The sequence below is a fragment of the Prionailurus bengalensis genome, chromosome B3, assembly GCF_016509475.1.
Source record: "Prionailurus bengalensis isolate Pbe53 chromosome B3, Fcat_Pben_1.1_paternal_pri, whole genome shotgun sequence".
Taxonomy (NCBI): domain Eukaryota; kingdom Metazoa; phylum Chordata; class Mammalia; order Carnivora; family Felidae; genus Prionailurus; species Prionailurus bengalensis.
The window spans coordinates 135899296-135926992 of record NC_057355.1 but is presented as its reverse complement, the minus strand read 5'-3'; the positions used below and the strand labels follow the sequence as shown (position 1 = coordinate 135926992).

Sequence of the window (27697 nt, the reverse complement as noted above, 5' to 3'; positions counted from 1 at the left end):
TATTGGAAGAGTGCAAGCGGGGGAGGAGCAGAGAGAGGGGACAGAGGATCCAAAGCAGGTTCTGCACTTACAGGCTGACATCAGCAAGCCCAAAGTGGGGCTCCAACAACATCATGACCTGAGCTCAACCAACGGAGCCACCCAGGTGCCTCTATCTATCTATCTATCTATCTATCTATCTATCTATCTATCTATCTATCATCTATCTATGTGCCCACCCATTACTTTTCTCATGGATCATAGGTTTGTCAAATTCAACATCTCTAAGAGGTAACCTCTATCTTCTCTTTCCCAAACCTTGCCCTTCCTCCTGCTCCTGCCACAGTGGCTGCCTAGGGCAGAAACCCAGACATCATCCCTAATGTTTCTATGTCCCTCACTTCCCACGGTCACCAAGTTCTGTTGAGTCTCCACGATTCCTCATTATCTCTCAAAACAGTCTCCGCTCGACTGCAGGTCAATACTCTAGTCCAAATACCATCAGCTCTCCTAAGACTCCCTTGACAGCGTCAGCTCTTTTCTGTAGCTAGTGATCTTTATAAAATGCAAATCTGAGCATGTCTCTTCTCCTTTAAAAACTGTATATAACTCCCTAACTGCCTTTAAAAGGCATACCTTCCTGGGAGCACCTGGGTGGCCCACATTGGGTTCTCTGTTGTCAGTACGGAGTCGGCTTCAGATCCTCTGTCCCCCTCTCTCTGCCCCTCGCCCACTCTCTCTCTCAAAAATAAATAAACATTAAAAAAAAATTTTTTTTTAAGCATACCTTTCTTAATTTCAAGGTGCAAAATCTGCTTCTTCCCTACTCCTTCAGTTTCCTCAAATACCTTCCCCCCATTTTACTGGATTTTTCAGTTCCTCCAACTCATGCTTCCTCTTCAGGGCCAGAACACAGACAATAATAACAAGGTGTATGGATTTGGACCCCAGCGCAGCAACTTACCATTTGACTTTGTTCACCCTTCTTTTCTTAATCTCCCTGTGCATCAGTGTCCTCATAGGTAAAATAGGGATCATAACAACACCTACATCAAAGGTTGTATTAAATTCGTTAATATATGCAAAAGTAGTTTAAGAAGAATAATGCCTACCCTACAGTAAGCTCTGTATAAGTATTAACTACATTTTTACACAAGTGCTAGGTGTTGGGGGATGCAATGATGTCTTTTTCTTAATCCGGCTTTCAGTGGGGGAGGACGAGAAAGATATTAAATAATTAAATGCAAATATGATAAGCATATTTCCACAAAGTGGAAAACATAAAAGAACATAGAACCCAGGTGTTCCTTGTCCAGACCCCTAACAGCCTAAAAATCCATAGCAATGGGTGGGAAGCGGAGATCCTCCAGACCCTAGGTGGCGCTGCAACACCCCCACCCCCCCAAGCTGGCCAGATAAAGGGAGATCGCAGGACGCGCTACACAGGTCACGTGCCCTCGCATTTACCGCCCCGGCGTTCACTAGCTCTTCGCTCCACGTGACTCACTTCCTCGGAGATGATTGGTCTGTGCGAGGCACGTGGGCAGGGGCGGCTCGAGGCGGGGCGGGGCAGGGTGGGCGGAGGGGTGGGGCCGAGGGGCGGGGCTGGAGGGGGGTGGTTCGGCGCGGGGGCCGTTGGCTCCAGACAAATAAACATGGAGTCCATCTTCCACGAGAAAGTGAGTGTCCGCGTTCGGTGGGGAGCTGTCTGTTGTGCCGTGGCTGCGGTAGGGCGCGGTACAGCCTCCTCCCGCAGAGCTGGCGGGGGCCCGATCGCCCCCATCCCAGCCTCGCCGGGCGGGGGAACTTCGTAGGGAGGGCAGCTTCACCGACGCCCCCACCGCACCCTCTGCCAAAGAGGCCGGTGCCCGAGGTGTCCGGGGCTCGGGACGCCCGGGCAGCTGGGAGGGAGTGAGGGCAGGGCCGGGGACACCATGGGGGCACGGGAGTGCGGTGGCACCGAATGGGTTAGCTTCCGCGCTTCCCTTCCACTTTCCGGGGGCTTCACTCTCCATTCCCTTCTCCCCCAATCTCTCTAGGTTCTAGTTAGTCACCTCTTGGACCCTTCCCTCGACCCTCCCCAACTCCACCCCACTCCCTCAGTCCCACTTCTGGCAGAATTAACTTTTCCTCCTCTGGGCTCCTCTGTTCTATATTGGAACCTCCCATACACTTTGATCTCCGGGGTTGTGTTCTTGTCCTCCTGCACCGGGTCCCTGAGCCTCCCTAGGGCGGGGACCTTGGCTCGTCCCACGTAGGGCCTGACACTTGGGGAAGTGAGGTAGGAAATCCTGAGCGCCCCTGAACAGGGAAGTCGTCACAGGAGTTTTTGTTACGGGATGTCTAGGTTTCGTTTCTTTTGGTAGTTGCATCTTTCCGGATCAGGAGGCCAGCTTCCTTATTAGTTACCAGGACTAGACTGGAATAATTTTGTTGTCGTTCACCTAGCCTGTTTTGCTTTTATTCTTTAACGACCACGCACTTGAAGATACGATTGGTGGCATGTGGAGAAACAAGCTATTTGGGTGTGAGTGAAACCTTCCCCAGGACAACTTTGGCACATGTTAGATACATTGTTTCATAATAGTTTCGTGTTTGGAAAGGATTGTCGGGGAGGCTTTTGTTTAGTAGGAGCAGCAGGGTTTGGTTTTGTTAAATACTTGTAAACGATCATTTATCCATTCACACAAAGCCACCAAAGACAAAAGAGACACAGGATGGATCTAAACAAGTTGTTCAATGGAATGCTTTTCTTTATAGAAAACACTTTAGAACGTTTTGGCACTGGAGTAGACCAGTTTTTATGTTGGGGGGGGGAGGAAGGACTCCTATAGTTACCACTAATCTTTTGACTTGATTGACGTGATTGATGAATCTTGGACAAGAGAAATTTAGTTGCCGGGCTAAGGAGATTGAATGAAGAGAACCCTCCATATACATATTTTTATTCCTAATTTTCAAAAGCTTTGGTATAGGACCAGATGTTTCAAATGGAAGACTTTAAACTTTTTCCACACCACCTCTTGAGAGTTACATATTTTTACAGATATTGATTGACAGCCATTGGCACTGTTGGGATAGATTTCAGTGAAGGTAACTACTAAACCTGGGTGGTTTAGTAGCTGGGTGCTAGCCTCATAAAGGTCTACTTTTCCTGAAAGAAGTCACTCTCGATTATCAACATCTGTGTAGGCTTAAAGGTACTTACAGAATACATTTATCCTTATCAACGTATATGTACTTAACAGATGAGGGCTTTTGAAGTTTTTTAGGCATATTTCAAGAGTATGGTAGGGGCGCCTGGGTGGCGCAGTCGGTTAAGCGTCCGACTTCAGCCAGGTCACGATCTCGCGGTCTGTGAGTTCGAGCCCCGTGTCGGGCTCTGGGCTGACGGCTCAGAGCCCGGAGCCTGTTTCCGATTCTGTGTCTCCCTCTCTCTCTGCCCCTCCCCCATTCATGCTCTGTCTCTCTCTGTCCCAAAAATAAATAAACGTTGAAAAAAAAATTAAAAAAAAAAAAAAAAGAGTATGGAAAATACCTATAACCACAGGGCCCGTCGTGAATCTCATACACAGTCCATTCTGGGAATGTTTGAACTTAATATGCCGTTTTTCAGCACCCTCCTTTCCCCGTCTGCCGCATACATATGACCTTTGTCAGAGCACCAGCGTAGGCCGTAAGGAAGCTGTGTATATAGAGATGCCTGCCTTGCAACTACTTCCTCTGGGAATGTTGGTTTCCCCATTTTCACAGTGGCGCCACCTTGAGTGCCCTTTGTTAAGTTAGGATGTAAATTTAACAGTTGTTCTGTGGTATATCCCCAGTGCCTAAGATGGTGCCTAGCACATAGTTGCTCAATAAATATTTAAGTGAATTAAGAGAGTTTCTTGGGCTTCTAAGATGTGTATGGTGGTAGTTGTCTAAAAGAAACCATTTTTCTGTAAGTATTTTAGGCTTTGCAGGTCACATACTGCCTCTCACATGTTCTTGTTTGTGTGTGGGTGTGTTACCCAACCATCTCAAATCATAAAAACCACTCTTAGCCACCGGAGCAGGTTGTATTTGGCCTATTGGCTAGAGTTTGCCAAGCCCTAACAAACCCTCGTACTAAATGGCCACTAACTGCCCGGTGTTTTGGTGTTTGTTTTAGTTCTGATGTCTGCTTTCTGTCATTTCTGTTACCATTTCTATTGCTAACTGCTCTTGGTGTGGGCACAGTGCCATCCAAATTGGTACTTTTAATGTAAATTGAGAGTGTAGCCACACTTGTTGGGATTGTGTTTAAAATTAATGAAAATGCCAGAAGATGCTGAGCTTTGACTTGCTGCTATTCATTTGGCCTTTTTGTGATTGTTGGTTTCTAGCTGTCTTGAGGATAGTGGAGGTCTAGGGACAACCCAATTCCAAATGAGTGGCTCGAGGAAGTAATAATAGCACAGACTTCACTTCTGCCTGAGTTTGAATCCCGGCTCTGCTATTTACAATCCATACGATCCTGAGCAAGTTACTCATTATCTCTCTGTGCTCCAGTTTCCTCCTCTGTGGTGTGAGGATAATGAAGTGTCTACCTCAGTTATAAACACTTGGAATGCTTCCTGGCACATGTACTAGGGAAGTGCCGACCGTTGTTGTTACTCAGATACTTGTGTTTGCTGGACCTCGCCATAGGGGATGAGAGCTTAGCGTCACTGAGATGAGATGAAGAAGTAGTCATAGGTTGATTGTGTGGGCACTTTAGGCCGATCCTGAGTGCACCTGAAGGTTTATGCCTGGTTTCCGTTGTAATCAGTAGTGTCTGTGGGAATTTGAACTCGTTGCAGGTTGGTCCTGAAGACTTTAAGGACGGTGAGAGAATGATTTGGTTACACTTACCCTCTGTGTAAGTGTATTTTATAAAACCCTCTGTGGTTTTGTAAAATACCTCGGTAAAGCTGAACATACAGATCGTTCATTCTCTGATCCCAATACAAGAAGTCTGGGCCTAAAATCATGGCATTTCAATGCTACTGAACTTTGACCATAGCACATATAAACTTCTATCCAACTTTGGTTTAAAGCTCCACGAGGAAGAGGTGGGTGGGGATAAATTGGTGGGCTGGGAATGGATAATATTAGGTGGGGCACTTGTACAATTTTTTTTTTTGGTTCATGTAGAATTTGATTCACCTTGTTTAAAAAGTGATTTTAAATTTGGACTGAACAATTTGTTTTCTTCTATTAAATCATATTAGAAGTACAGAACTTGCTATTTCCTGTGACAGTTTACTTAGACAAAGTTTGAGATCAAGTGCTTATTTTTTTGTACTTCAAAGCTAGGTTTTTAAATTATTTTACGGAGATCGAGTGGAGAATCGAGGCAGAGGGAGAGAGAGTTTTCCAAGCGTGGGACTCAATCCCACAACCCAAGCCAAAACCAAGAGTCAGCTGTCCAAGTGACTGAGCTACCCAGGCACCCCAAAGCGAGTTTTTTAGAGAGAGAATTTTTTATTAAATAGTTGGCTTCACTATTTCAATATATGTATTAAATGTGACGACCATAGTTTGAGAGAACCAAACTGAGGCATGTAACCTGACAGCCAGACAGAAAATTTGCATTAGGACTGTTCCCAGAAAATCTGGTGTCTGGTGACCATAGTAGGAAGTTCTTGGGGCTCCCGGGTGGCTCAGTCGGTTAAGCGTCTGACTTCAGCTCAGGTCATGATCTGACAGTTGGTAAGTTCTAGCCCCACATCAGACTCTCTCTGTGCTGGTAGCATGGAGCCCCCTTTGGAACCTCTGTCTCCTTCTCTCTGCCCCTCTCCTGCTTGCATGAGCTCTCTCTCTCTCTCTCTCTCTCAAAAATAAATAAACATGGGGTGCTCGGGTGGCTCAGTCATTTAAGGGACCAACTCTTGGTTTCAGCTCAGGTCATGATCTCACAGTTCATGAGTTTGAGCCCCACATCAGGCTCTGTACTGACAGTGCAGAGCCTACTTGGGATTCATTCTCTCTCTCTCTCTCTCTCTCTCTCTCTCTCTCTCTCTCTCTCTCTGCCCCTCCCCGACTCATGTGTGTGTGGCCTTTCTTTCTCTCTCTCTCTCTCTCTCAAAATAAATAAACTTTTAAAAAGTTAAGTACATAAATAAACGTAAAAAAAGGAAGCTCTTGATATGTGAAATACCTGTATCTTAGCAGAGTTGTTGTGGTTGTTATTTGAACTTTTTTAACTGTAACAAACACTCGTTAAGGGTACATACACCATAAGAGTACAGCTCAGTGAGGTCTCACAAAGTGAACACATGTGTAAATAATTCTTAGATCAGGTAACAGAATATTTATTTGCTCCGCTTAGGCCTTCCTCCAGATACTGTCCCTCCACCCCACCTTCACCCTTGTGAGGGTGATCACTGTCCTGAATTCTAACGTCATAGATGAGTTTGGCCTGTTTTTGAGCTTTTATAAATGGCATCATACAGCCGCTGCTCTTTGAATCTATCTTCTTTAACGTTGATTCGTCTGTGTTGTTGCAGGTCGTTGTAGTGAATTCATTCTCATCGTCATATAGTTTTCCCTTGTGAAAAGAGCACAGTTTACCCATTCTGTGATGGGCATCTGGATGGTTCAGGGTGGGGCATTACCAGTAGTAGTGCTAGGAACATTTTTATATGTGTTTTGATGAATGTACGTTTACATTTCTGTTGTTGGCATTATGTACCTAAGAGTGGAATTGCTAGACCACAGGGTTCGTATATGTTAAGCTTTAGTAGATACTCCAAATAGTTTTCCAGAGGGGTTGTACTAATTTGCATGTCCACAAGTGGTATTGTGATGTCTCTAATCTCCAACATTTTAGCCATTTTGGAGAGCGTATAGTAGTAACATACTGCAGTTTTAATATATCGTTCCCTGATGGTTGATGACGTTGAGCATCTTTTTGTCTGTTTGTGAATACTTGTTTGTCTTGCCCGTTTTTCAGTAGAATATAAGTAGGATGGCTGTGTATTCCTTCAGTTCACGTTGTAGTGTTCAGAGGAAGTTTCTTTCTAGAGGTAGGAATACAGTAGAAGGAAAAAGAGGTGGAGACACTTTCTCTTGCACTATGTGGCTGTGACTTCAGGGATACTGTCTTCAGCTTCAAGATACTTCTATACCAAAATATGAAGATAAGCTTATCTTGGCCCCCTCCCTATCTTGCGCTCAGACTCTCTCAATGCTGCCTTCCTATTCCATTGCATACATATACCCTGTGTCATTTTCTGAAGCTGAATTTTGTTCCTAGAACCAGGAGAAATATGTGTCTCACCAGGTGTTGCTCTTTGGAGTCACCAAAGAGTTCTGTGTCACTCTTGAGTGACAGAGCAAATTGTACAAGGTAAGACAGGCTGGTTTAAGGCATAGACTTTAGTGGAGGAAAGGAGAACTTAGAGGGTCAGGGTTAGTGGGAGAAGAAAGTATTCTCATCTTCTGCCATCATTCCACAGAGGGGTCTGTGTTCACAGGAAGGGATCTCCTTCACCAGTGAGTTTCCCTTCTTCCAGGGCAAGCATGGGAAAGTGACATTGTTGTGGGGAGCAGGGTGATAAGCAGACTGTTCAGGGCCAGGCAGCTGGGATTTATTTGTTTTTTTTAATTTTTTTAATGTTTATTTATTATTGAGAGACAGAGAGACAGAGCACGAGTGGAGAGGGGCAGAGACAGAGGGAGACACGGAATCCAAAGCAGGCTCCAGGTGCTGAGCTGTCCGCACAGAGCCCGACGTGGGGCTCGAACTCACAAACTGTGAGATCATGACCTGAGCCAAAGTTGGACGCTTAACCGACTGAGCCGCCCAGGCGCCCAAGGCAGCTCGGATTTACGTTTGGGGTGCCAACTGTGTGAGGGCCAGCTGCCCAGCAGCTGAAGACCCTGGGACCCATGGGAAGTTGTACTCCCTCCACCCCCCCAACGATACAAAGCCAGTGATGCCTCCTTGGATGCAGCCCTCCTTGCTGGCTTGTTCAGAAACGAGCTCCAGGTGTGGTTTGGGGAAGTTTTGCTTGTTGTACATACTGCATAGACATTTTGTGCAGAGCTCCCCGAAGAGAACCTTGGTTCGGTTGGCTACAGGTCTTCATTAACGTCGAGCGGGATCTTTCCTACCTGTATCAATTCTTGAGATACTTTTGTTCATTGATTTGAAACTCCTTGAATAAGCATTTAGATCGATAGATTATCTCCAAAAAAATTTTTTTTAATGTTTATTTATTTTTGAAGGAGAGAGAGAGACAGAGCATGAGCGGGGCACCGGCAGAGAGACAGGGAGACACAGAATTCGAAGCAGGCTCCAGGCCCTGAGCTGTCAGCGCAGAGCCTGACATGGGGCTCAGACTCAAGCCGTGAGATCATGACCTGAGCCGAAGTCAGAGGCTTAATCGACTCAGCCACTCAGGCCTCTTGATCGAGTAGATTATCTCATTAAAAGAACACACATGTTCTAGGGATTAAAATTTCGCTTTCAGTGTTAGTAATTTTCCATGGAACCTCCAAAGAGATATATTTTAGGTACTGAAAATGAGAGGTGCTAATGTTTTTATAGAGTAGTTTCTAGTGAAATGTGAAATTTGGCATATTTGTAGAGAATGCTGTTTGTTTATAGAAGTCATTCTCAAGTTTTTGATCATAGAGCTAAATAATTGTAGTTTCCTTAATGGTAAAATTATAAAACAAGTGTTAAATGAAACTTCAGGTACTTTCGTAAATCATTGCTGTTGAAAGCCAAAAAGCCTCGGTTTGGCTGCGTTAGTGATTAAATTCCTCTTGAGAGGAAGATACCGTACAAGTCTGTTCAGCAAATCACATTTGAATTTTTTCTTTTGAAAATATTAGCAAGAAGGCTCACTTTGTGCTCAACATTGCTTGAATAACCTACTGCAAGGAGAATATTTTAGCCCTGTGGAGCTGTCTTCCATTGCCCATCAGCTGGACGAAGAGGAGAGAATGAGAATGGCAGAAGGAGGAGTCACCAGTGAGGACTATCGCACTTTTTTACAGGTACTGACTTTCAACTCACCGAATCAGGTTCTGAAAAAATGTGGGTACCCTTTAGAAAAGGATGAAGCATTCTTCCTATGGGGATCTGACTTGTCGGTTATAACTATGCTCTTGACTTCATAAACGGGACCGCGCAAGATGTTATTTTAAATATGCACACCAATGACGGTTTCTATCCTTCTCTCCCCACCCTCCACCCCCGCCTCAACGACCCATCCGAAATAAACAGCAGCCCTCGGGAAATATGGACGACAGTGGTTTTTTCTCTATTCAAGTAAGTGGTTAGAAGCATGTACTAAGGGCTGTTGATGTCCGGGCACTGATCGCGCTGAGGATGTGGTCGATACGCATCTCTTCTCACAGCATCTCTTTTCACGGTCACTGTAATGATGTGACCTTCAGCGGTCCTTCTAGTAGATTGTGTCTAAGAGTGTGAGATTATTAAAAAATAAAAATAAAGCCATAGAACACAAGGAAAAAACTGGGGGGAAAAAGTGTAAGATCATACTCTAGAGCACTAGATTTCTGTAGAGATAAACATGAAAATTAAGATTGTAGAACCTTCATTTTAGAGTAGGGCGTTTTGAAAGAAGACTATGTAATTTACATTTGGATGCTGTTAACCATAGTTCCAATAAGAGTATTTCAAACTTGCTACATCTTGGATAAATTTGAGAAAATGCAGCACCTCACTGCCTTCCATTTAAATCCGTGTACCAGGACTGGATTCCTTTATTATGGTCTGTGGCTTTTGCTTTCTTTCTTTTTTTAAACTTTCGGCTCCGCTTGAATTCTGTGGGTGAATGTGTATGTACTTGTGAGATTCTTTTGCCTTATCCATGGGTCTTTCATTCTAACAGCCGGGAGGTATATCCAGAGTTCTTCCAGAAGCTCTCTCGAGGAGCCTGTTCCGTCCCCCTGTATTGTCCTCCTGGACCCCTCATTCAGTAGCCTCTCCGTCCAGCGCTGCTCCACATGGGCGGTACCTGGTGAGAGCTGCCGCAGCGCTAGAGGAGGCTCGAGCGGGCCCTGCGCTTGCTGTTGCCTGTTTGTGCGACACTGGGACGCTGGTCTTGGTGCCTGTTCACGTCTGCCCCCTGCGTTGTGTTCACTGTTTATCTGTGCTAGCTGGCACCTGGTTCACTTGCTGCTCTGTTGGCTGCCTCGGAGGGCGGAGAGTGAATTTTCAGAAATGTCCTTTTTTTTCCCCCAGACAGTTGGAAGTAATCAGGCTTATTTATTTATTTTTTCCTACGAATTACAAACCCATGATGGTAGTTCAAAGTCTGAAAGCTTCAGTTTAAATTCCCAGGAAGAATCCATTTTTAATAGACAAAATTTTCATCACTACTGACATACCAGGTAGTGAGTTGAATATAACTTTTCTAAAGCAGGACCCGGAGCAGCCAGATTATTGTGTGTATGTAGTGGACTACTTTTAAGAATAAAACTTAGGGGCGCCTGGGTGGCTCAGTCACTTAGGCGTCCGACTTTGGCTCAGGTCATGATCTCACGGCTCATGGGTTCGAGCTCCACGTCGGGCTCTGTGCTGACAGCTCAGAGCCTGGAGCCTGCTTCGGATTCTGTGTCTCCCTCTCTCTCTCTCTGCTCCTCCCCTGCTCATGCTTTGTCTCTCTCTTTCTGTCAAAAATAAATAAACATTGAAAAAAAAAAGAAGAATACTGAGTAGAATATACATCTGGATTTTTGAGACAGTTTTATCTCAGAATTATGTGGTTCTCTGGAATGTTCCAGAAACCTAGTGTAAAAAGGACTCTTTTATAGGTACGTTTTTTCTTTTATGGATTCAGTGATGTATTTATACACATACTTTTTAAAAAGCATAGCCTTCTAGGGAAAATTATGAAGTACAGTTGTTTATGCAACTAACATGGCTGTGCTACTTAATTTGGAATTGAATGGTTTAGCTCATGAAAAGTTGCTTTTTTTTTTTAAAACAGGTTATAAGCAATGCCTTGAAGGTTTGGGGTTTAGAACTAATTCTCTTCAACAGTCCAGAGTATCAGAGGCTCAGGATCGATCCCATGTAAGATTTTATTTTGCTCTTCCACATTGCTTTTTCTAAACTTGATTTTTAAAGTTATAATTTCTTAAAGAAGCAAAGCATATTTTGAATGCTTTTGTCTTGCTTGATGTTCCCTGTTTCATTCCCTCAGAGTTCGCTGTGACACCTTTTGGGGATGTCCGTGCACATCTGCCTATTAACTCCCCTCCTCCCTTCGGTGTCAGGCAGCACAGGGCTGATCCTTAAAGGGTGTGTGGTGCCATCATTCTTGCATGTGGCATCACTAACCTGCAGAGAGATTTCTACTGTTTGGGTTTTGGTTTTGGTTTTGTTTTTAATGCTATTTTGTAATTTCTCAAAATCTGTGATGCTTCATTGTAAGCACAATCCTAAACTATCATGTTTTATATAATACTTGCTAGTAGATAAACTAAATGAATGTGAACTCTGTTATTTCAACTTAATATTGTGTATGCATTTTTTTCTTTTTCTAGAAATGAAAGGTCATTCATATGCAATTACAAAGAACACTGGTTTACAGTTCGAAAATTAGGAAAACAGGTAATGTTTCTCCTTTTGTCTTTTTTCTCATTTTGCCCTCCATTTGCAACTAAAATGTAAAGGATCGATACCTCACGGATGAATAAATTTACCAGTAACGTGTGTGTATGGTACGGTTTTTTTTTTTTTTTTAATTTTTTTTTTTTTCAACGTTTATTTTTGGGACAGAGAGAGACAGAGCATGAACGGGGGAGGGGCAGAGAGAGAGGGAGACACAGAATTGGAAACAGGCTCCAGGCTCCGAGCCATCAGCCCAGAGCCCGACGCGGGGCTCGAACTCACGGACCGCGGTATCGTGACCTGGCTGAAGTCGGACGCTTAACCGACTGCGCCACCCAGGCGCCCCAGTACGGTTTTAATCTTAATGGAAATTTTCTCTTTTCAAAGACAGTAGCAGTTTCCCTTATAGGTTTATTTGTAACAACCATGCACAGTTGATGCTTGAACGACATGGGTTTGAACTACATGGGTCCACTTATCCGTGGATTGTTTTTTACAGTACAGTACTATAAATGTATTTTCCTTCTGATCTTCCTTTTATTTTTATGGTTTTCTTAGTAACATTTTCTTTCCTCTAGCTTTATTGTGAAATTAAGTATATCATAGGTGCCTGATTGGTCGATAGAACATGCAACTCTTAATTTCAGGGTTGTGAGTTCAAGCCCCACGTTGGGCATGGAGCCTACTTAAAAAAAAAAAAGTATACAGTACATATGCGAAATGTGTGTTAACTGCTTACATTAGCAGTAAAGCTTCCAGTCAATGGTAGGCTATTAGTACTGAGTTTTTTGAAGAGTCAAGCTATACATGGATTTTCAGCTGTGCCAGGAGCCAGCACCCTTAACCCCCCCACGTTGTTTAAGGGTCAACTGTACAATTTAACTACATAAGAAAAGCTTTCTATTTAATACAGTACAGAAAGGGTCACTTTTAGTGAGTTTTTATGGGATAAAAATGTTCTTCCAGTTAACTATGACTTTATAGATTTGTTCTCGGCATACAGTAGCATCATGAAGCCTGAAATAGCATCCAGCATGAATAAAAAGTTTTCAGTCATGTTTGCTTTAGCATATCAAGATTATCCACATTCCAAAATGTCATGTAATACATAAGGCTTCATAAAATCTATGTGGATATAATACGTACATCTACATAAAACTCTATTTTTTTAAAAGAACACGGAATGTGTCTTGAACAAGCCTTTCTTAAGATCAAGAAACGTACCTAAGGTGTTATTTTTTAAGATAATTACCAAAGATCTTTGGATACATGACACTATTTTGAAACAATTATGTAAAGTCCTTTTTAGGGGCGGCTGGGTGGCTCAGTTGGTTAAACATCTGACTCTGTTTTGGCTCAGGTCATGGTCTCTCTCGTGTGGGTCTGAACCCCACATCGGGCTCTCCACCGATAGTGTGGAGTCTGTTTGGGATTCTCTCTCTCTGCGCCTCCCCCCCCCCCATATACCCTTTCTGTCTCTCAAAAATAAATAAACTTAAGAAAAAAGCCCTTTTTATTAGAATTTTGAATCTTGGGGCGCCTGGGAGGCTCAGTCAGTTAAAGGGCCTACTCTTGGTTTCAGCTCAGGTCATGATCTCTCGGTTTCATGAGTTGGAGCCCCTCGTCAGGCTCTGTACTGACAGTGCGGAGCCTGCTTGGGATTCTCGCTCTCTCCCTCTCCCTCTCTCTCTGCCCCTCCCCCACTCACACCGTCTGTGTCTCTCTCAAAATAAATAAACTTAAAAAAAATGTTTTGAATCTTGGAAAGAGGAATATTAGAAATGGTCCAATATAAAAAGAAATGAACTTATTGATACGTTCAGCAACGTGGGTGAACCTAAAAATAATTATGCTGAGTGAAAGAAGCCAGATACAAAATACTGTGTACTGTAAGGTTCCATTTGTATACAAGTCTAGAAATTGCAGACTAATCTGTAATGACAGCAGATTAACCAGCTGTTGCCTGGGGATGAGGAAGGTGAGGAGCAGTGAGAGAGGAGGATCACAAGGGCCCTGGAAACTCTCGGTGGTGGTGATGGTTTCTTGGGTGTACACATATGTTAAAGCTTCAAATTGAACACTTTTAAGTGTGTGCAGTTTCTCGCATGTCAGTTATAGCTCCACAAAACTTTTGGAAAATAAAATAATACGAAGCAAAAAGGAAAATGAAATCAAGAATGAGTGCACTGATTAAATCAATAAAAGATAATTCAAAAATAGAAACCCTGCTATTATGTTTTAAGTCCTTTTAAGTCCTGTGACCCGATTATTTCTAAAGGTCCCTCCTGAGTTGTACAAAGAGCAAGTAAGGAGGTGCGTTGCAGTAGAGGCTGACCTGAGTGGGGGTCAGCTCCAAGGAGAAAGCAGAGAGGACACTGCCGAGATTATTTAACCTTCGGCTTTTATTTATATCTTTAAAAAATTATGATCAAGTATTCTTTACCTTTCCTGTATAATCATTGGATTTTTTTTTTTTTTAAGATCTGAAGACTTAGGTTCCAGAAGTTCCTTTGGTGATTTGCATGTAAACTTGCATCATTATTTTGAGAGATTTTACAAATTTTAGTTTAAAATTGAATTTTCACATTTTAAATTACTTAATCTTTTATAAATACAAGAAATGTCTAATTTTAACTTATTATATTTGGCTCTAATTTATATTTTTGTTTACAGTTATATTTTTCACTGTACACTCTTTTGTTAGAGGTCCTTGTATTATGAAAAAGATGACTGGAAACGTTTTTTTTTCCTATTTATATTTTTTAAGATTCCAGTGTAGTTAACATACAATGCTATATTAGTTTCAGATGTACATGTAAGTGATTCAGCAGCTCTGTACATGACTCAGTGCTCATTACAGTGAGTGCACTCTTGGTCCCCTTCACCCATATAACCTGTCCTCTACCCACCTTCCTCTGATAACCACCAGTTTGTTTTCTGTAGTTAAGAGTCTGTTTTTGGGGGCGCCTGGGTGGCTCAGTCGGTTAAGCATCCAACTTCGGCTCAGGTCCTGAGCTCACAGTTTGTGAGTTCGAGATCCGTGTCAGGCTCTACGCTGACAGCTCAGAGCCTGGTGCCTGCTTTGGATTCTGTGTCTGCCTCTCTATCCCTTGCCTGCTCACACTCTGTCTCTCTCTCCCTCAAAAATAAATAAACATTAAAAAAAAATTTTTTTTTTAAAGAATCTGTTTTTTGGTTTGTCTCTTTTCCCTTTGTTCCTTAAATTCCACATATGAGTGAAATCCTATGGTATCTGTCTTTCTCTGAGTTACTTCACTTAGCCTTATACTCTCTAGATCCATCCGTGTTGTTGCAAATGGCAAAATTTAATTCTTTTTTATGGTTGAGTAATATTCCGTTGAGAAAGAGAGAGTGAGAGTGTGTGTGTGTATCTCCTATCTTCTTTACCCATTCATCTATTGGTGGGCACTTGGGCTGCTTCCATAACTTGGCTGTTGTAAATAATGCTGCAAGAAACACAGAGGTGCATATGTCTTTTCGAATTAGTGCTTTTATTCTTTGGGAGAATACCCAAGTAGTGGAGTTACCGGATCGAAATGTAGTTTTATTTTTTAAGTTTTTTGAGGAAACCCCATACTGTTTCCATACTCCATACTGTTTGCATTCCCACCCACGGTGCAGGAAGGTTTCTCTTTCTCCACATCCTTGTCAACACCTGAGTCTTATGTTTTTGATGTCAGCCATTCTGACAGCTGTGAGGTGATATCTCATTGTAGTTTTGATTTGCATTTCCCTGATGGTGAGTGATGTTGAGCGTCTTTTCATGTGTCTATTGGCCATCTGGGATGTCTTCTTTGGAGAAATGGGTGACTGGAAAAGTACTATAATCTCTGTCAAAATCCAGGAAAAGTAGTTGGTCATGATGTTTGGTCTCCCCTTTGGAAACTTTTGTATCTTGTGGGTTACATTAGGAATCCTATAAAATAGTGACTAAGTGATTTTAATTACATGTGACAGTGGCTCAGTGATCCTTGTAAAATCATTTGGCGGTTTTGAATTCCCTTCCTGGAATGTCTACTTTTCTCACAATTGGAATCTTTTGGCCAAAATTACCAGTAGTGGGAAGACTTTGTGTTGGTTTCATTTTTCTTCAGTATAATGTGATTAGGGTTTTGTTGGGCTGATACTTTGAAAAAAGATTTGATTATACCTATCAATAAAGATACTTTAAAGTAGTATCAATTTCTGTACTCTTTTTTGGGGTGGGAGATACAAAGTTTATGACTTAAAGCCAAATTTTATTTTATTTTATTTTGTTTTTTTAATTTTTTAATGTTTTATTTATTTTTGAGACAGAGAAACAGAGCATGAGCAGGGGAGGGGCAGAGGGAGAGGGAGACACAGAATCTGAAGCAGGCTCCAGGCTCTGAGCTATCAGCACAGAGCCCGACGCGGGACTCGAACTCACAAACCGTGAGATCAGGACCTGAGCCGAAGTCGGCCACCCAACCAACTGAGCCACTCAGGCACCCCAAGCAAAATTTTATTTTTAATTAAAAAAAAATTTTTTTTATGTTTATTTATTTTTTGAGAGAGAGACACACAGTATCCGAAGCAGGCTCCAGGCTCTAAGCTGTCAGCGCAGAGCCCAATGCAGGGCTCAAACCCGCCAACCATGAGATCAGGACCTGAGCCGAAGTCGGATGCTTAACTGACTGAGCCACCCAGGCACCCTGCAAAATTTTATTTTTAAAACATTTAATACTGGTAAATCTGCAACATTTATTTCAGTTTTTAAAAATCATATTATTAAATTACTTTTTAAAAATCTTGGTTTGACATGTTTTCAGTGTTTAGATAGCCTTAGTAAGTTTAGATGGGTTGTATTTATTCTTAACATATGGAACTTCCCTATTACTTATAATGTACATTAACTTAAATACTTAAAATTTTTTTCCAGTGGTTCAACTTGAATTCTCTCTTGACGGGTCCAGAATTGATATCAGACACATACCTTGCACTTTTCTTGGCTCAATTACAACAGGAAGGTAAATAAAGACTGAAATTTTTATAATATTGTCTTTGAAAGTAGCTTAATAAAACCAGCTCTATTAGATGTAAGTATAACAATACTGTTTTTATGGCAGGGGCAGTGAAACCATCTTTATGTTTTTCTTGGTGAACTGTAATCTGTGATTTGGATGATACTATCCATCCAGTTAGAGTACTGACACTTGGCCCTCCCCTGAGGTTGCTCCTGCCTTAGCAACCCCACTAAGTAATGGCTCTTGTTCCTTCCAGACCCCACGGACTCCATGGCCAGGCGTGGTGGGTGGGGGTATTCTTCTTGCTTCTTGCTTCTTGCTTCTTCAGGCCACTGTTCTTGCCTAAAGACTCCAGCTTCTCTAAAATACCTGGCACGAGAGTAAACTCTACCTCCTGCTCTTTTCCATTCACCTGTGATCCTCTTTTTCCATGGAATATTTTAGGGTCTGACTCACTGTTTTCTCTCAACTTGAACTCTTCATCATTGTTAGTGATTTCTACACAAAAATCCATCCGATTCCGTGCATTTTTATTTTCAAAGACCAGTTTTTTCATCTTGCCTTTGCCATTACCAACAACGGTATCACCTTCAAATCCCAATTACAAGCATTTTAGTCTTTGACAATTGCCTATCTTTATACCATATTTTCTCTGTTTTCTGCATCCAACAATTCTTTAAACCCTACCCAAACATTCCCCTTATATCCTTACTTCCTGTCTGACCCTGCTTATTTCTGTAACCCATCATTATAATCAATCTGATGCGTTTCTCCACTCCTCTTTCCTTCCCTCTATTATACTTTCATGACAAAATGCCAGCCCTGGTTAAAACTAGATCTTGGGCTTGTCCATTCCTGCATCAGAGCAGCTGAACGTGGCTACGTAAAATGGGGTGACTGATTTTGCTTTAAATTTATGATGACAAATTTCAAATGATCCTTTAGGGCTACTTGACCTTGCTACTGTGTTTTCATAGTAAGGTCACTTGCCACTCTCCAAGATGGTTATTTTCCAGTTCCTCTCTTCAAATCTCTAACCACTCACCTCTTCCTGACCCCTAGCTATGACCTTCCTTTGTATTCTGACAAAACAGAAACAATGAAAAGAGGGGCACCTGTGTGGCTCAGTTGGTTGAGCATCTGACTTCAGCTCAGGTCATGATCTCAAGGTCTGTGAGTTCAAGCCCAGCGTCGGGCTCTGTGCTGACAGCTCGGAGCCTGGAGCCTGCTTTGGATTCTGTGCCTTCCCCTCTCTCTGCCCCAACCCACTCGCATTCTGTCTCTGTCTCTCTCAAAAATAAATAAACATTAAAAAAATTTTTTTTTAAATAGACAACGAAAAGAGAACTCCATCTTTATGCCAATCTATCAACATGCCTGTATCCCAGCCTGTGCATTGAGCCTATTAAAATAGGTGAATTGTCCCCTGCTCCTGACCAAGACCAGCCTGTCCACTTTGGGGCTATATCCCAATTCCTCTCACCTATTCAGGATCTTTGCTCTTGCTTTTGTCTTTTCTACTTGCCTGTATGGTCACTGTCCCCCTCTTTCTGTATTACTCCTATCAGCAGAGAAATAAGAAAAAGCTTCTCTTTACTCCAGGAAAGGCCAGCTGCCTCCCAGTTTTATGTTCTCCTTAGAGTCCCCTCTAGTGTGTTGTCTCCTGTTTTTGAACTCATTCCAGTTACATTGTCATAGCCAACATTTCACCAAAAAGTTGCCTTCTCAATTCATCAGTGACCTCCACATTTGTATTCGGTTCTCAGTCTTCTTTTTATTTGACCTCATCTTGAGGGTGGAGTTGAGTATACCCTCATGTAGAATAGAACAAAACTTTTTCATTGAAAATTTCAAACAAATAAAAAGTAGAGAAAATAAGGTGATGAATTTTCATGTACCCTTTACCCAGCTTGAACAGTTATCTCATGGTCAATCTTATTATACACATTTTCTTCCCCTGCTAATTTTGAGCATCTAATTTTCTCTGCAAATTTTTTAAAATTAAATTTTTAAAAGCAAACACTCTTAAATATATATGTGTGTGTGCATATATATATATGTGTGTATGTATATAAATATATGTATATCCACAGTACTATAAGCACGCAAAAAATTGAGCCACAGTGCTTTAATAACATCAAATACCCAGTCTGTTCAAATCTCCAGTCTCCTTGGTTGTGTCTTAGGATTTTTACAGTTTAACTAGGTTGAAATGAGTTTCACTAATTGCATTCATTGATTGATATGTTTTCCAAGTCTAACTGTAGGTTTCCTTACATCTTTTTTCCCCTTGATTTTATTTATTTATTTATTTATTTATTTATTTATTTATTTATTTTGAAGAAAATGGGTTGGGGTGCCTGAGTGGCTTGGTCAGTTGAGTGTCCAACCCTTGATTTTGGCTCAGGTCATGATACCATGGTTAGTGGGTTCGAGCCCTGCCTTGGGCTCTGCACTGATGGTATGAAGCCTATCTGGGATCTTCTCTCTCCCTCTCTCTCTCTCTCTCGCTCTCAAAATAAATAAACTTATAAAAAAAAAAACAAAAAAAAAACTGGGTCATTTGTTCTTCCCCACACTCTGAATTTTGCTGATTACATCTGTATTTTGCTCTGAGCCCTGAATACCCAACAATCTGGTCTTGAGAACTGAGGCTTAATCAGATTCAGGTTGATTTGGGGGCAGGGTGGGGAGACCTTGGAAAACTTCACAGATGGGGTGACACTTGACATCTGGTTGGCTCTCTTTTTGTGTTTTGAGCAACCACTGATGATCGGTGCCTGGATCGATTATTTCATTCAGGGTTGCAAAATGGTGGTGTTAGATTCCCATGATGTCTTCACATATTCGCTGCATACTTTTATACAAATAAACTTTCATCAGTTATTTGGTTCTCCTGAAGTATAGTTCATATAGGAAAAGCAGAATAAATATTCTTCCGTTTTATAGGTTTTTAAGATGAGTTGGTTTCATAGTGCACTTCCTCCAAAGGTAACCAGTTAACAAAATAAAAAAGGGGGAGGCGCATGCGTGGCCCAGTCAGTTGAGTGTCCGACTTCCGTTCAGGTCATGGTCTCGCAGTTGGTGGGATGCAGTCAGTGGGTCCGAGCCCCACATCAGGCTCACTGCTGTCTGCACAGAGCCCGCTTTGGATCCTCTGTGCCCATCTCTTTACCCCTCGCCCATGCACGTGCGCTCGCGCTCTCTCAAAAAAAAGTTAAAAAACATTCAGAGATAACCTGTTAGTTTGGAGGTTTTGATTTGTGATGGTAAACTAATCCATCAAAACGTAGTTCGTGTGTTTCAGTCCATTGTGATTATTCATATCGGTACTCAAATTGTGCCACTTGCATGAGGGGGTACCTTTTGAAATTGACTCCTCAGTTTCTGAAATGACCACTGTAGCTTTTTGAAGGCTTTTTTTCTCATAAGACAAGATGTTTCAGGCTTACCTTGTATGTTTCTTGCCTTAACTTTTAATAATGATGTGTAAAGCTCAGTCTGGGTACTAGCGTGCTTATTGCTGCTGGGTTGGTTGTCTGTCATGTTGTTCTTTCCAATTCACATTCAGGGTTATAGTAGTTTTACTTCTTTGATATCATATTCTAGTATGTTTTTTCTTTCATGCCTAAACTTCTGTTCCTAAGTATATCCTTCCTTTTCGAAACACTATCCACACTTGGCTTCCAGACCACTATGCTCTGGTTTTCCTCCTATCTCATTGGCTTCTTCTTTCAGATTTCCTTTTGTGGATCTTACTGTTGCCAATTTCTTATGGTTGGAAGTGACCTAGAAACAATCCTTGGACAATTTCTTGATTATGGGCTGTCCTATTATTATTTTTATTTTGCTGTCCTGTTATTTTAAATATCATCTCTAGGGGCGTCTGGGTGGCTCAGTCGGTTAAGCGTCCGACTTTGGCTCAGGTCATGATCTCACGGTCCGTGGGTTCGAGCCCCGTGTTAGGCTCTATGCTGACAGCTCAGAGCCTGGAGCCTGCTTCCGATTCTGTGTCTCCCTCTCTCTCTGATCCTCCCCCGTTCATGCTCTGTCTCTCTCTGTCTCAAAAATAAATAAACATTAAAAAAAATTTAAATATCATTTCTAAATAAAACCTACGTGCCCATAATTCCTAAACTTTTATCCTCTGCCTACACATCTACCCTGAACGCCAGACTCCTGGCTTTGATGTCTCCACTTGGGAAGCATTTCAAACTGAACATGTCTGGAAAAAATTTATGTCTCTTTTCCCTATATATGTTGTCCCTCAGGTTTTCTGTTTAGGTAAGGTTCTGTCTTCTTGCACTCTGGTTCTTATACGTTATATTGATAAAGCAGCCCAGAGTGCTTTTTAAAAAGTGTAACGCATATTACAGCACACCCTCTTACCACGCTTTGGTGTCTTCACCGGCATATGTCTCAAATAAAACCAGAGGTATTTACTGTGCCACCTAACCAAGACTGAGTGTCTGTTCTTCATGATGCTCCTCACGGACTGCCATGGTGCTGACACATTTACTTTAGGGTCTAGAAACAATTTTACTGGCGTACAACGTTCTAGACCATCTGAACTCTGAGCACATTTGTTCTTGTTTAAAGTATATTAATCGTATTATGTCTTGTTGAAAAAATAAATATTAATGTGCTGTTTTGTATTTTTTCCATTAATAGTTCTTTTGTTGTTTGTTTCATTATCTTTTAATACTCACAAAAGATATCCAGTAATAAGTACCAAAGCTTAAGAAAAACTTATGGTAGAAAAGCTTAAATTGATCAGAATGACTTAGGTATAGTCTACCCATGTTCATTTTTTGTGTAGAAGATTTAGCTGGGAAAAATCTGGCTTTCTAGGATGACATTTATAAAAAATTCACTGAATCAGTATAATTCTTTGAAAATATGAACCACATCATCAACACTTTGGCTAGATTTTGAGCATTGGTTTCCCAGCTCATATATTCAGCAAGGAGGGGTGTGTGTGTGTGTGTGTGTGTGTGTGTGTGTGTGAGAGAGAGAGAGAGAGAGAGAGAGAGAATGTGTCTGGGGGGGGGCAGCAATTTCTATAGATTGTTCGTTTTACCGGAGACCATGCTTGGTCTTGGAATTGGAAGAGCTAGGACCAAAACCCTGACAATCTGATTCCGAATTCCTTGCTCTTCCCCACTCCTTCACCCGCCTCTCCGATACCGTTTAGTGAGCAGAGTATGTGGTCACACACTGTTTTGATAGGGGCCCTTTGTGGACATTATGCCATTTATTTCTCACAGTCACTCTGTGAGATGGCTGTTCCCATCTTACAGACGAAGGAAGTGGCCCAGAGGCTTTCAGTAGTTTGTCTGAGATCAGCGAGAGTCGGGATTTGAACCCAGGTCTTCCTCACTCTTGAACTTGTGTTCTTCCCACTAGACTGTGCTGCCTTTCTATCTGCTATCATTTTAAATCTATTTTTAATCTCTTACTGTCTGTTTTCGTTTATTTTTGCCTTTTTTTTTTTCTTTTTAGGTTATTCTATATTTGTTGTGAAGGGTGATCTGCCAGATTGTGAAGCTGACCAACTTCTACAGATGATCAGGGTCCAACAGATGCACAGACCAAAACTCATTGGAGAAGAGTTAGCACAGCTGAAAGAACAGAGGTGAGATGAACCCTGCAGTAGGGAGTATATGATAGTAGTTCATATTTCATTATAAGAATTACATTTTCTTCCTTCCTTCCTTCCTTCCTTCCTTCCTTCCTTCCTTCCTTCCTTCCTTCCTTTTCTTCAAGACTTTATTTTTTTAAGCAATCTCTATACCCAGCATGGGGCTCGAACTCACAACCCCAAGATCAAGATCATGCTCTACTGACTGAGCCAGCCAAGTGCCCCAAGAATAACGTTCTCCTGCTTACATTGAATGTGTGGTCCTTTTATTGTTGGTGATTTTTTTAGACCTTTTATATTTTTAGTGAAGTTTATTGGTCCAAACTTGAATTGACTATTTGAATTACTTTATTTACTTAGATGCACAGCACAGCACAGTCTTTAGGTTGTTAGATTATCTGCCAGAAAATGTGTAATTTTTGACTTCTATAAAATCTTTGGGGACCCCTTTGGCTCAGTTGGTGCGGCATGCGATTCTTGATTTTGGGGTTGTAAGTTCAAGCCCCATGTTGGATATAGAGGTTACTTAAAAATAAAATCTTTTTTAAAAATTTATTTAAAAAATGTTTTGGTTTATAAATATTTCTGTTTTATCTAAAATAGAAGACTGGTCTGCAGTTACCATCAGTGTTATTGTTCTTTAGAGTTCAGAAAACAGATCTGGAACGAGTCTTAGAAGCAAATGATGGGTCAGGCATGTTAGACGAAGATGAGGAAGATTTGCAGAGGGCTCTGGCACTGAGTCGCCAGGAAATCGACATGGAAGATGAAGAAGCAGATCTCCGCAGGGCTATTCAGCTCAGTATGCAAGGTACAGACATTCGGCCCCACCTTCATTTGTTGTTGAAGGATTGAGTCAGATCATCTTTAGTTCCCCCGGAAGTCAATGTATTGTTGGTAGAAGTTCTTTGACAATTACTCTAGAAGCAGTGACTATGGACATACGACAGTCAGCTGTTTGTTTAGTTTTCTTGTAATGTAAATACCTTTTAACAAACTAAGTTATATTAGGATTGGATATATTTTTAGTCTGGTTTTTCCGTTTGGTCAAAAAACTGTAGTAACAGAACAATAATAACCTGAGGTTAATCTTTGTGGGCAAAAGTGGGGGGGGGATTGGGGGGGGCTGGGGGGGGGCTCTTACCCAGACTTGCTATTTTGTAAATGTATGCTGTTGGATACAAAAGGCCTGGGCAGAAAATATTTCAAAAGTGTAACACTTAGTGGCCATGTACCTTACAGCATAAGCCCACTTCATGGACCCACCGTGATAGTGACATAAACTCACTAGCAGAGGAGAGTGAAGATGTCTCCCCTCGGGAATCCAGGCAGCGGGAGTTGTCTGGCAGGTAGCTCAAAGAGCTTACTGAAAAGTATGTGTGGGTTTTTGGCAGTTTTGTTTTCATCTAATTAATGTGGAAATTTGCCTTCTATTTTCTTTCTTTTTTTTTTTAACCTTTATTTATTTTTGAGAGAGTGAGAGAGGGACAGAGCGAGTGCAGGGAGGAACAGAGAGAGGGAGACACAGAATCTGAAATAGGTTCCGGGCTCTGAGCTGTCAGCACAGAGCCCAGTGCGGGGCTTGAACCCACGAACTGTGAGATCATGACCTGAGCCAAAGTCGGACACTTAACCGACTGAGCCACCCAGGCGCCCCAAGCCTTCTATTTTCCTCATGAGATGATTCAATGGGATTTCTTAAATACCTAAATAAAATTGAGGTTCCATTACTATGAAGATTATCCTTTTTATCCTGTGTGTTGTCCTGAACTTCTCACACCTCCTGGCACAGCTCGGAGTGCTTCATCTGTGTGGTCCCATTTTTGATTAGTAGAGTCCTGCTGGATTAGCCCAGTAATGGACAGACAACAGCTCTTTATAATTTTAGATATTTTTGGGTCATTTGCTTTTCTTCCCACCTTATTTCACAATCTTGGCAGGATCTCTGGGACACACACTTGAGCTGTTACAGCATGCAAATATCGTAGGAGATCGGAATATAGAGAATGGGTTTACAGTCACCCACTTCTCGTTGGTTCTCGTGGAAAGTGCTGGGGCATTTCTAGTAAGTTAAAGAGGGCAACACAAGTGTGGTGTTGATGGCTCTCCCTAATGGGTTGGCTGTTGGACTCACATCCTTACGTCCACTGTGTCACAGATGGGTGTGGACACAGGTTATATTTGAACTGCCTTATTCGGATTTGTCCATGAGACTTTCTTCTAGTTACAACATAGCACGATATTTTTAAGAAAAAAACTTTTGTGAAAGCTTGCTCAAAAAGCATAAACATAGCATCGCTTGAATTGGTAAATAAAATGATTGCTTTTTTTGTTCTGTTTTCTTTTCAGGTAGTTCCAGAAATGTGTCCCAAGATATTCCACAGACATCAGGTACACATCTTACTTCAGAAGAGCTACGGAAGAGAAGAGAAGCCTACTTTGAAAAGTAAAGTAGTTGGTACAATATTAAAATTGCATATTTAACGTGTACTTTGTCTGTTTTGTCTGCAATCTCTACATATAGAGCTTTGGCTTAAACTATTTTACTTAAGATTCTCTCCTTAAAAGATTGGTTACTACCTGAACCCTGTGAACATCTGAGTTTTGTTTTGTTTTTAATTTAGAGCAAATAAACTGAAATGATATGTAGTTTTAGGGAAAGTCTTTGCCTCAATACTAATTATAGGGTTTATATGAAATAGGGTGAAGGAAACCCAGTCAAATGTAAGTCATCAAACGAAAATGGAAATGGACCAAAGCAAGAACAATGCCTTTGGATGTGCTTCTTGGTGACCTGAGCAACCTCGCAAAGTTCTGCTGTCAGTTAACAGGGAAAACAGCACTGTGGTCGGGGAGCACACGCCCAGATACAGACGGTGGTTAATTGTTCTTCTTACTGCCACTTCAGGGGTTACTGCGGGCCTGTCCGCATCAGGGACATGGGGCAAACCATAAATCCTAAAACCTAAATCTGTCAGTGCTCTCAAACTAGAAAATAAAAATTATCATCCTTTCCAGTAACTACCATTCACAACTCGTCTTCCCTTTTTCTTTTTTTAATGGGGAAAAAAAAAAGAGGTTACAAGGTAGTATTTAGAGAGACTGTACAGATCCTCGGATCCCAGGTCAGAAACCAAAAGTCCAGCAGCTGAATCTGGCCTGTTCACTGTATTTCATCAATTCTGAGATGTATGTATTTTCCCAGTTCAACATCTCTATAATCGAGAAGCGTCTCACAATCATAATTGGCAGTATTAGTGGGAGCTGAAATAGTGGAGCATTATGATGGTGTAATGAAGATAATATTTACCTTGTTTTCTGTTTTGTTTTGTTTGTTTAAGTTACAACTCAGAAGTATATGAAGGAAAGTTCTGATCAACTGACATCCTCTTAATGTGAGATATTTCTAGTCTTTATTCAGCGATAGGTTAATGGATTTAATTATATATAAAATCTCAAAATTGTGCTTATTAGTGCTTTTCACTTCCTTTCAAATTTTAAAGTGAACTTTTAAATTCTTTAATTATGATAAACTTCAAATATCTATAAACGTAGAGAAACCAGCATAATGAACCCGTTTACCCATTGCTCGTGTTTAACAAATGCCAGCACGTGGCCAGGCTTGGTTTTCTGTGACCCCATCTCTCATGCATTCTACTCTCCCACCCCCAAGCTGGGATTATTTGGTAACAGATCTAAATTATTGTATCATTTCATCCATTTTTTTTTTAATATTGCCAAATGCTGTCGTCACACTGTTAATAATTATTATATGATAATTATTAATCATTCTGTAATGTCATCAAATGTCTAGTTAGTGTTAAAAAATAACTTAAGGGGTGCCTGGCTGGTTCAGTCAGTGGAGTATGCGACTCCCATGTTCGAGTCCCATGTTGGGTGTACAGATTACTTAAAAATAAAATCTTAAAAAAAAAAAGTGAAACTAATTAGATAAAAACTTAATTTGAGAAAATTTATTTTAAGATATATCAAAATCAAACAATCCTAACTTTTGGTGTGCCTGGGTGGCTCAGTCAGTTGAGCATCTGGCTCTTGGTTTCAGCTCAGGTCATGATCTCACAGTTTGTGGGTTCAAGCCCCTTGTTGGGCTCTGTGCTGAAACAGAAAGGAGCTTGCTTTAAATTCTCTCTCTCCTTCTCTCTCTGCCCCTCCCCCGTTTACATTCTCTCTCTCTCGCTCTCTCTTTCTCTCTCTCTTTCCTCCCCTCTCTTCTCAAAATAAACTTTAAAAATCCTTTATTTTAATAACTAATGTTAGTATTTTGACACATTCTCTTCTACTCACACAGACACACGTATATGGTGTTATTAGTTACACCCATTTCCCATAATAGTAAATAGTCTTTGTAATATTCTGATTTTTGCTATTATAATTAATAGTGCAGGGGCGCCTGGGTGGCTCAGTCAGTTAAGAGCCCGACTTCGGCTCAGGTCATGATCTCACGGTTTGTGAGTTCAGGCCGCACATCGGGCTCTGTGCTGACAGCTTAGAGCCTGGAGCCTGTTTCAGCTTCTGTGTCTTCCTCTCTCTCTGCCCCTCCCTCCCCTGCTCGTGTTCTGTCTCTGTCTCTCTCTCAACAATAAATAAATGTTAAAAAAAAGTTATATAATTAATAGTGCAGTGAACAATCCTGTACTGATGCCATGCCTCAAATTTCTCACCATTTCTTCCAGTTATTCTGAGGTTTTTGGGTTAAAGGACAGAAATATTTTTTAAGGTCTTGGTATGGATTTCTAAACTGCTTTCCAGAACGGTTCTCAAATGATACTTCTATCATGCTTATTTCACATTCTATTTTTTGCCAGAACAAATTGGTCCAAACAGACCTACCTTATAGACAAACTGCAAGATTCACAAGTAGATCTAAGAAAAGGAAAACATCTTTAAAGTAGAAAAACAGGGGCGCCTGGGTGGCGCAGTCGGTTAAGCGTCCGACTTCAGCCAGGTCGCGATCTCGCGGTCCGTGAGTTCGAGCCCCGCGTCGGGCTCTGGGCTGATGGCTCAGAGCCTGGAGCCTGTTTCAGATTCTGTGTCTCCCTCTCTCTGCCCCTCCCCCGTTCATGCTCTGTCTCTCTCTGTCCCCAAAATAAATAAACATTGGAAAAAAAAAAATTTAAAGTAGAAAAACAAATCCCTTCTTTACTTAAAAAATTATTTTAGGTTGGAGAAGCCTGGGTCACTCAGTCAGTTGAGCATCCAATTCTTAATTTAGGCTCAGGTCGTGATTCCAGGGTCATGGGATCGAGCCGTGCGTGTGGGGCTCTATGCTGAGTGTGGAGCTTACTTAAGATTTTCTCTCTGTCTGCCCCTCTCCCCCATCATGTGCGCATGCTCTCTCTCTGTGTCTCAAAATTTAAAAAAAAAAAAATTATTTCTTTAAATGTTTGAGCATCAGTGGGGCTCCTTCCTGGTTGGAGGACAGTGGATTGGGAAGGAACGTGGGCAGTGATGGTT

At 41.5% G+C, this 27697-nt stretch overlaps 1 protein-coding gene across 11 annotated transcripts in view; it reads left to right on the top strand.

Annotated features, from left to right (window-relative positions):
* Nucleotides 1-1554: 1554 nt before the first annotated feature.
* Nucleotides 1555-27697, top strand: part of ATXN3 (ataxin 3) — a 38509-nt gene continuing 12366 nt past the window's right edge. For 2 of the 11 annotated variants that reach the window (XR_006293476.1, XR_006293477.1), the window contains exons 1-10: nt 1579-1658; nt 8824-8988; nt 9218-9262; nt 10950-11035; nt 11509-11575; nt 16497-16584; nt 22084-22216; nt 22867-23033; nt 24572-24668; nt 25564-25617. Coding sequence is in view for 9 of the 11 variants with exons in the window: in XM_043556870.1 (XP_043412805.1) it covers nt 1635-1658; nt 8824-8988; nt 9218-9262; nt 10950-11035; nt 11509-11575; nt 16497-16584; nt 22084-22216; nt 22867-23033; nt 24572-24668; nt 24925-25015 (963 nt within the window). In the remaining 2 variants the exon portion in view is untranslated. Of the gene's footprint in view, nt 1659-1910; nt 2507-6659; nt 7331-8823; nt 8989-9217; nt 9263-10949; nt 11036-11508; nt 11576-16496; nt 16585-22083; nt 22217-22866; nt 23034-24571; nt 24669-24924; nt 25252-25563; nt 25618-27697 lie in introns of those variants that run through there. The other 9 variants (XM_043556867.1, XM_043556864.1, XM_043556869.1 and 6 more) reach the window with 7 other exon arrangements.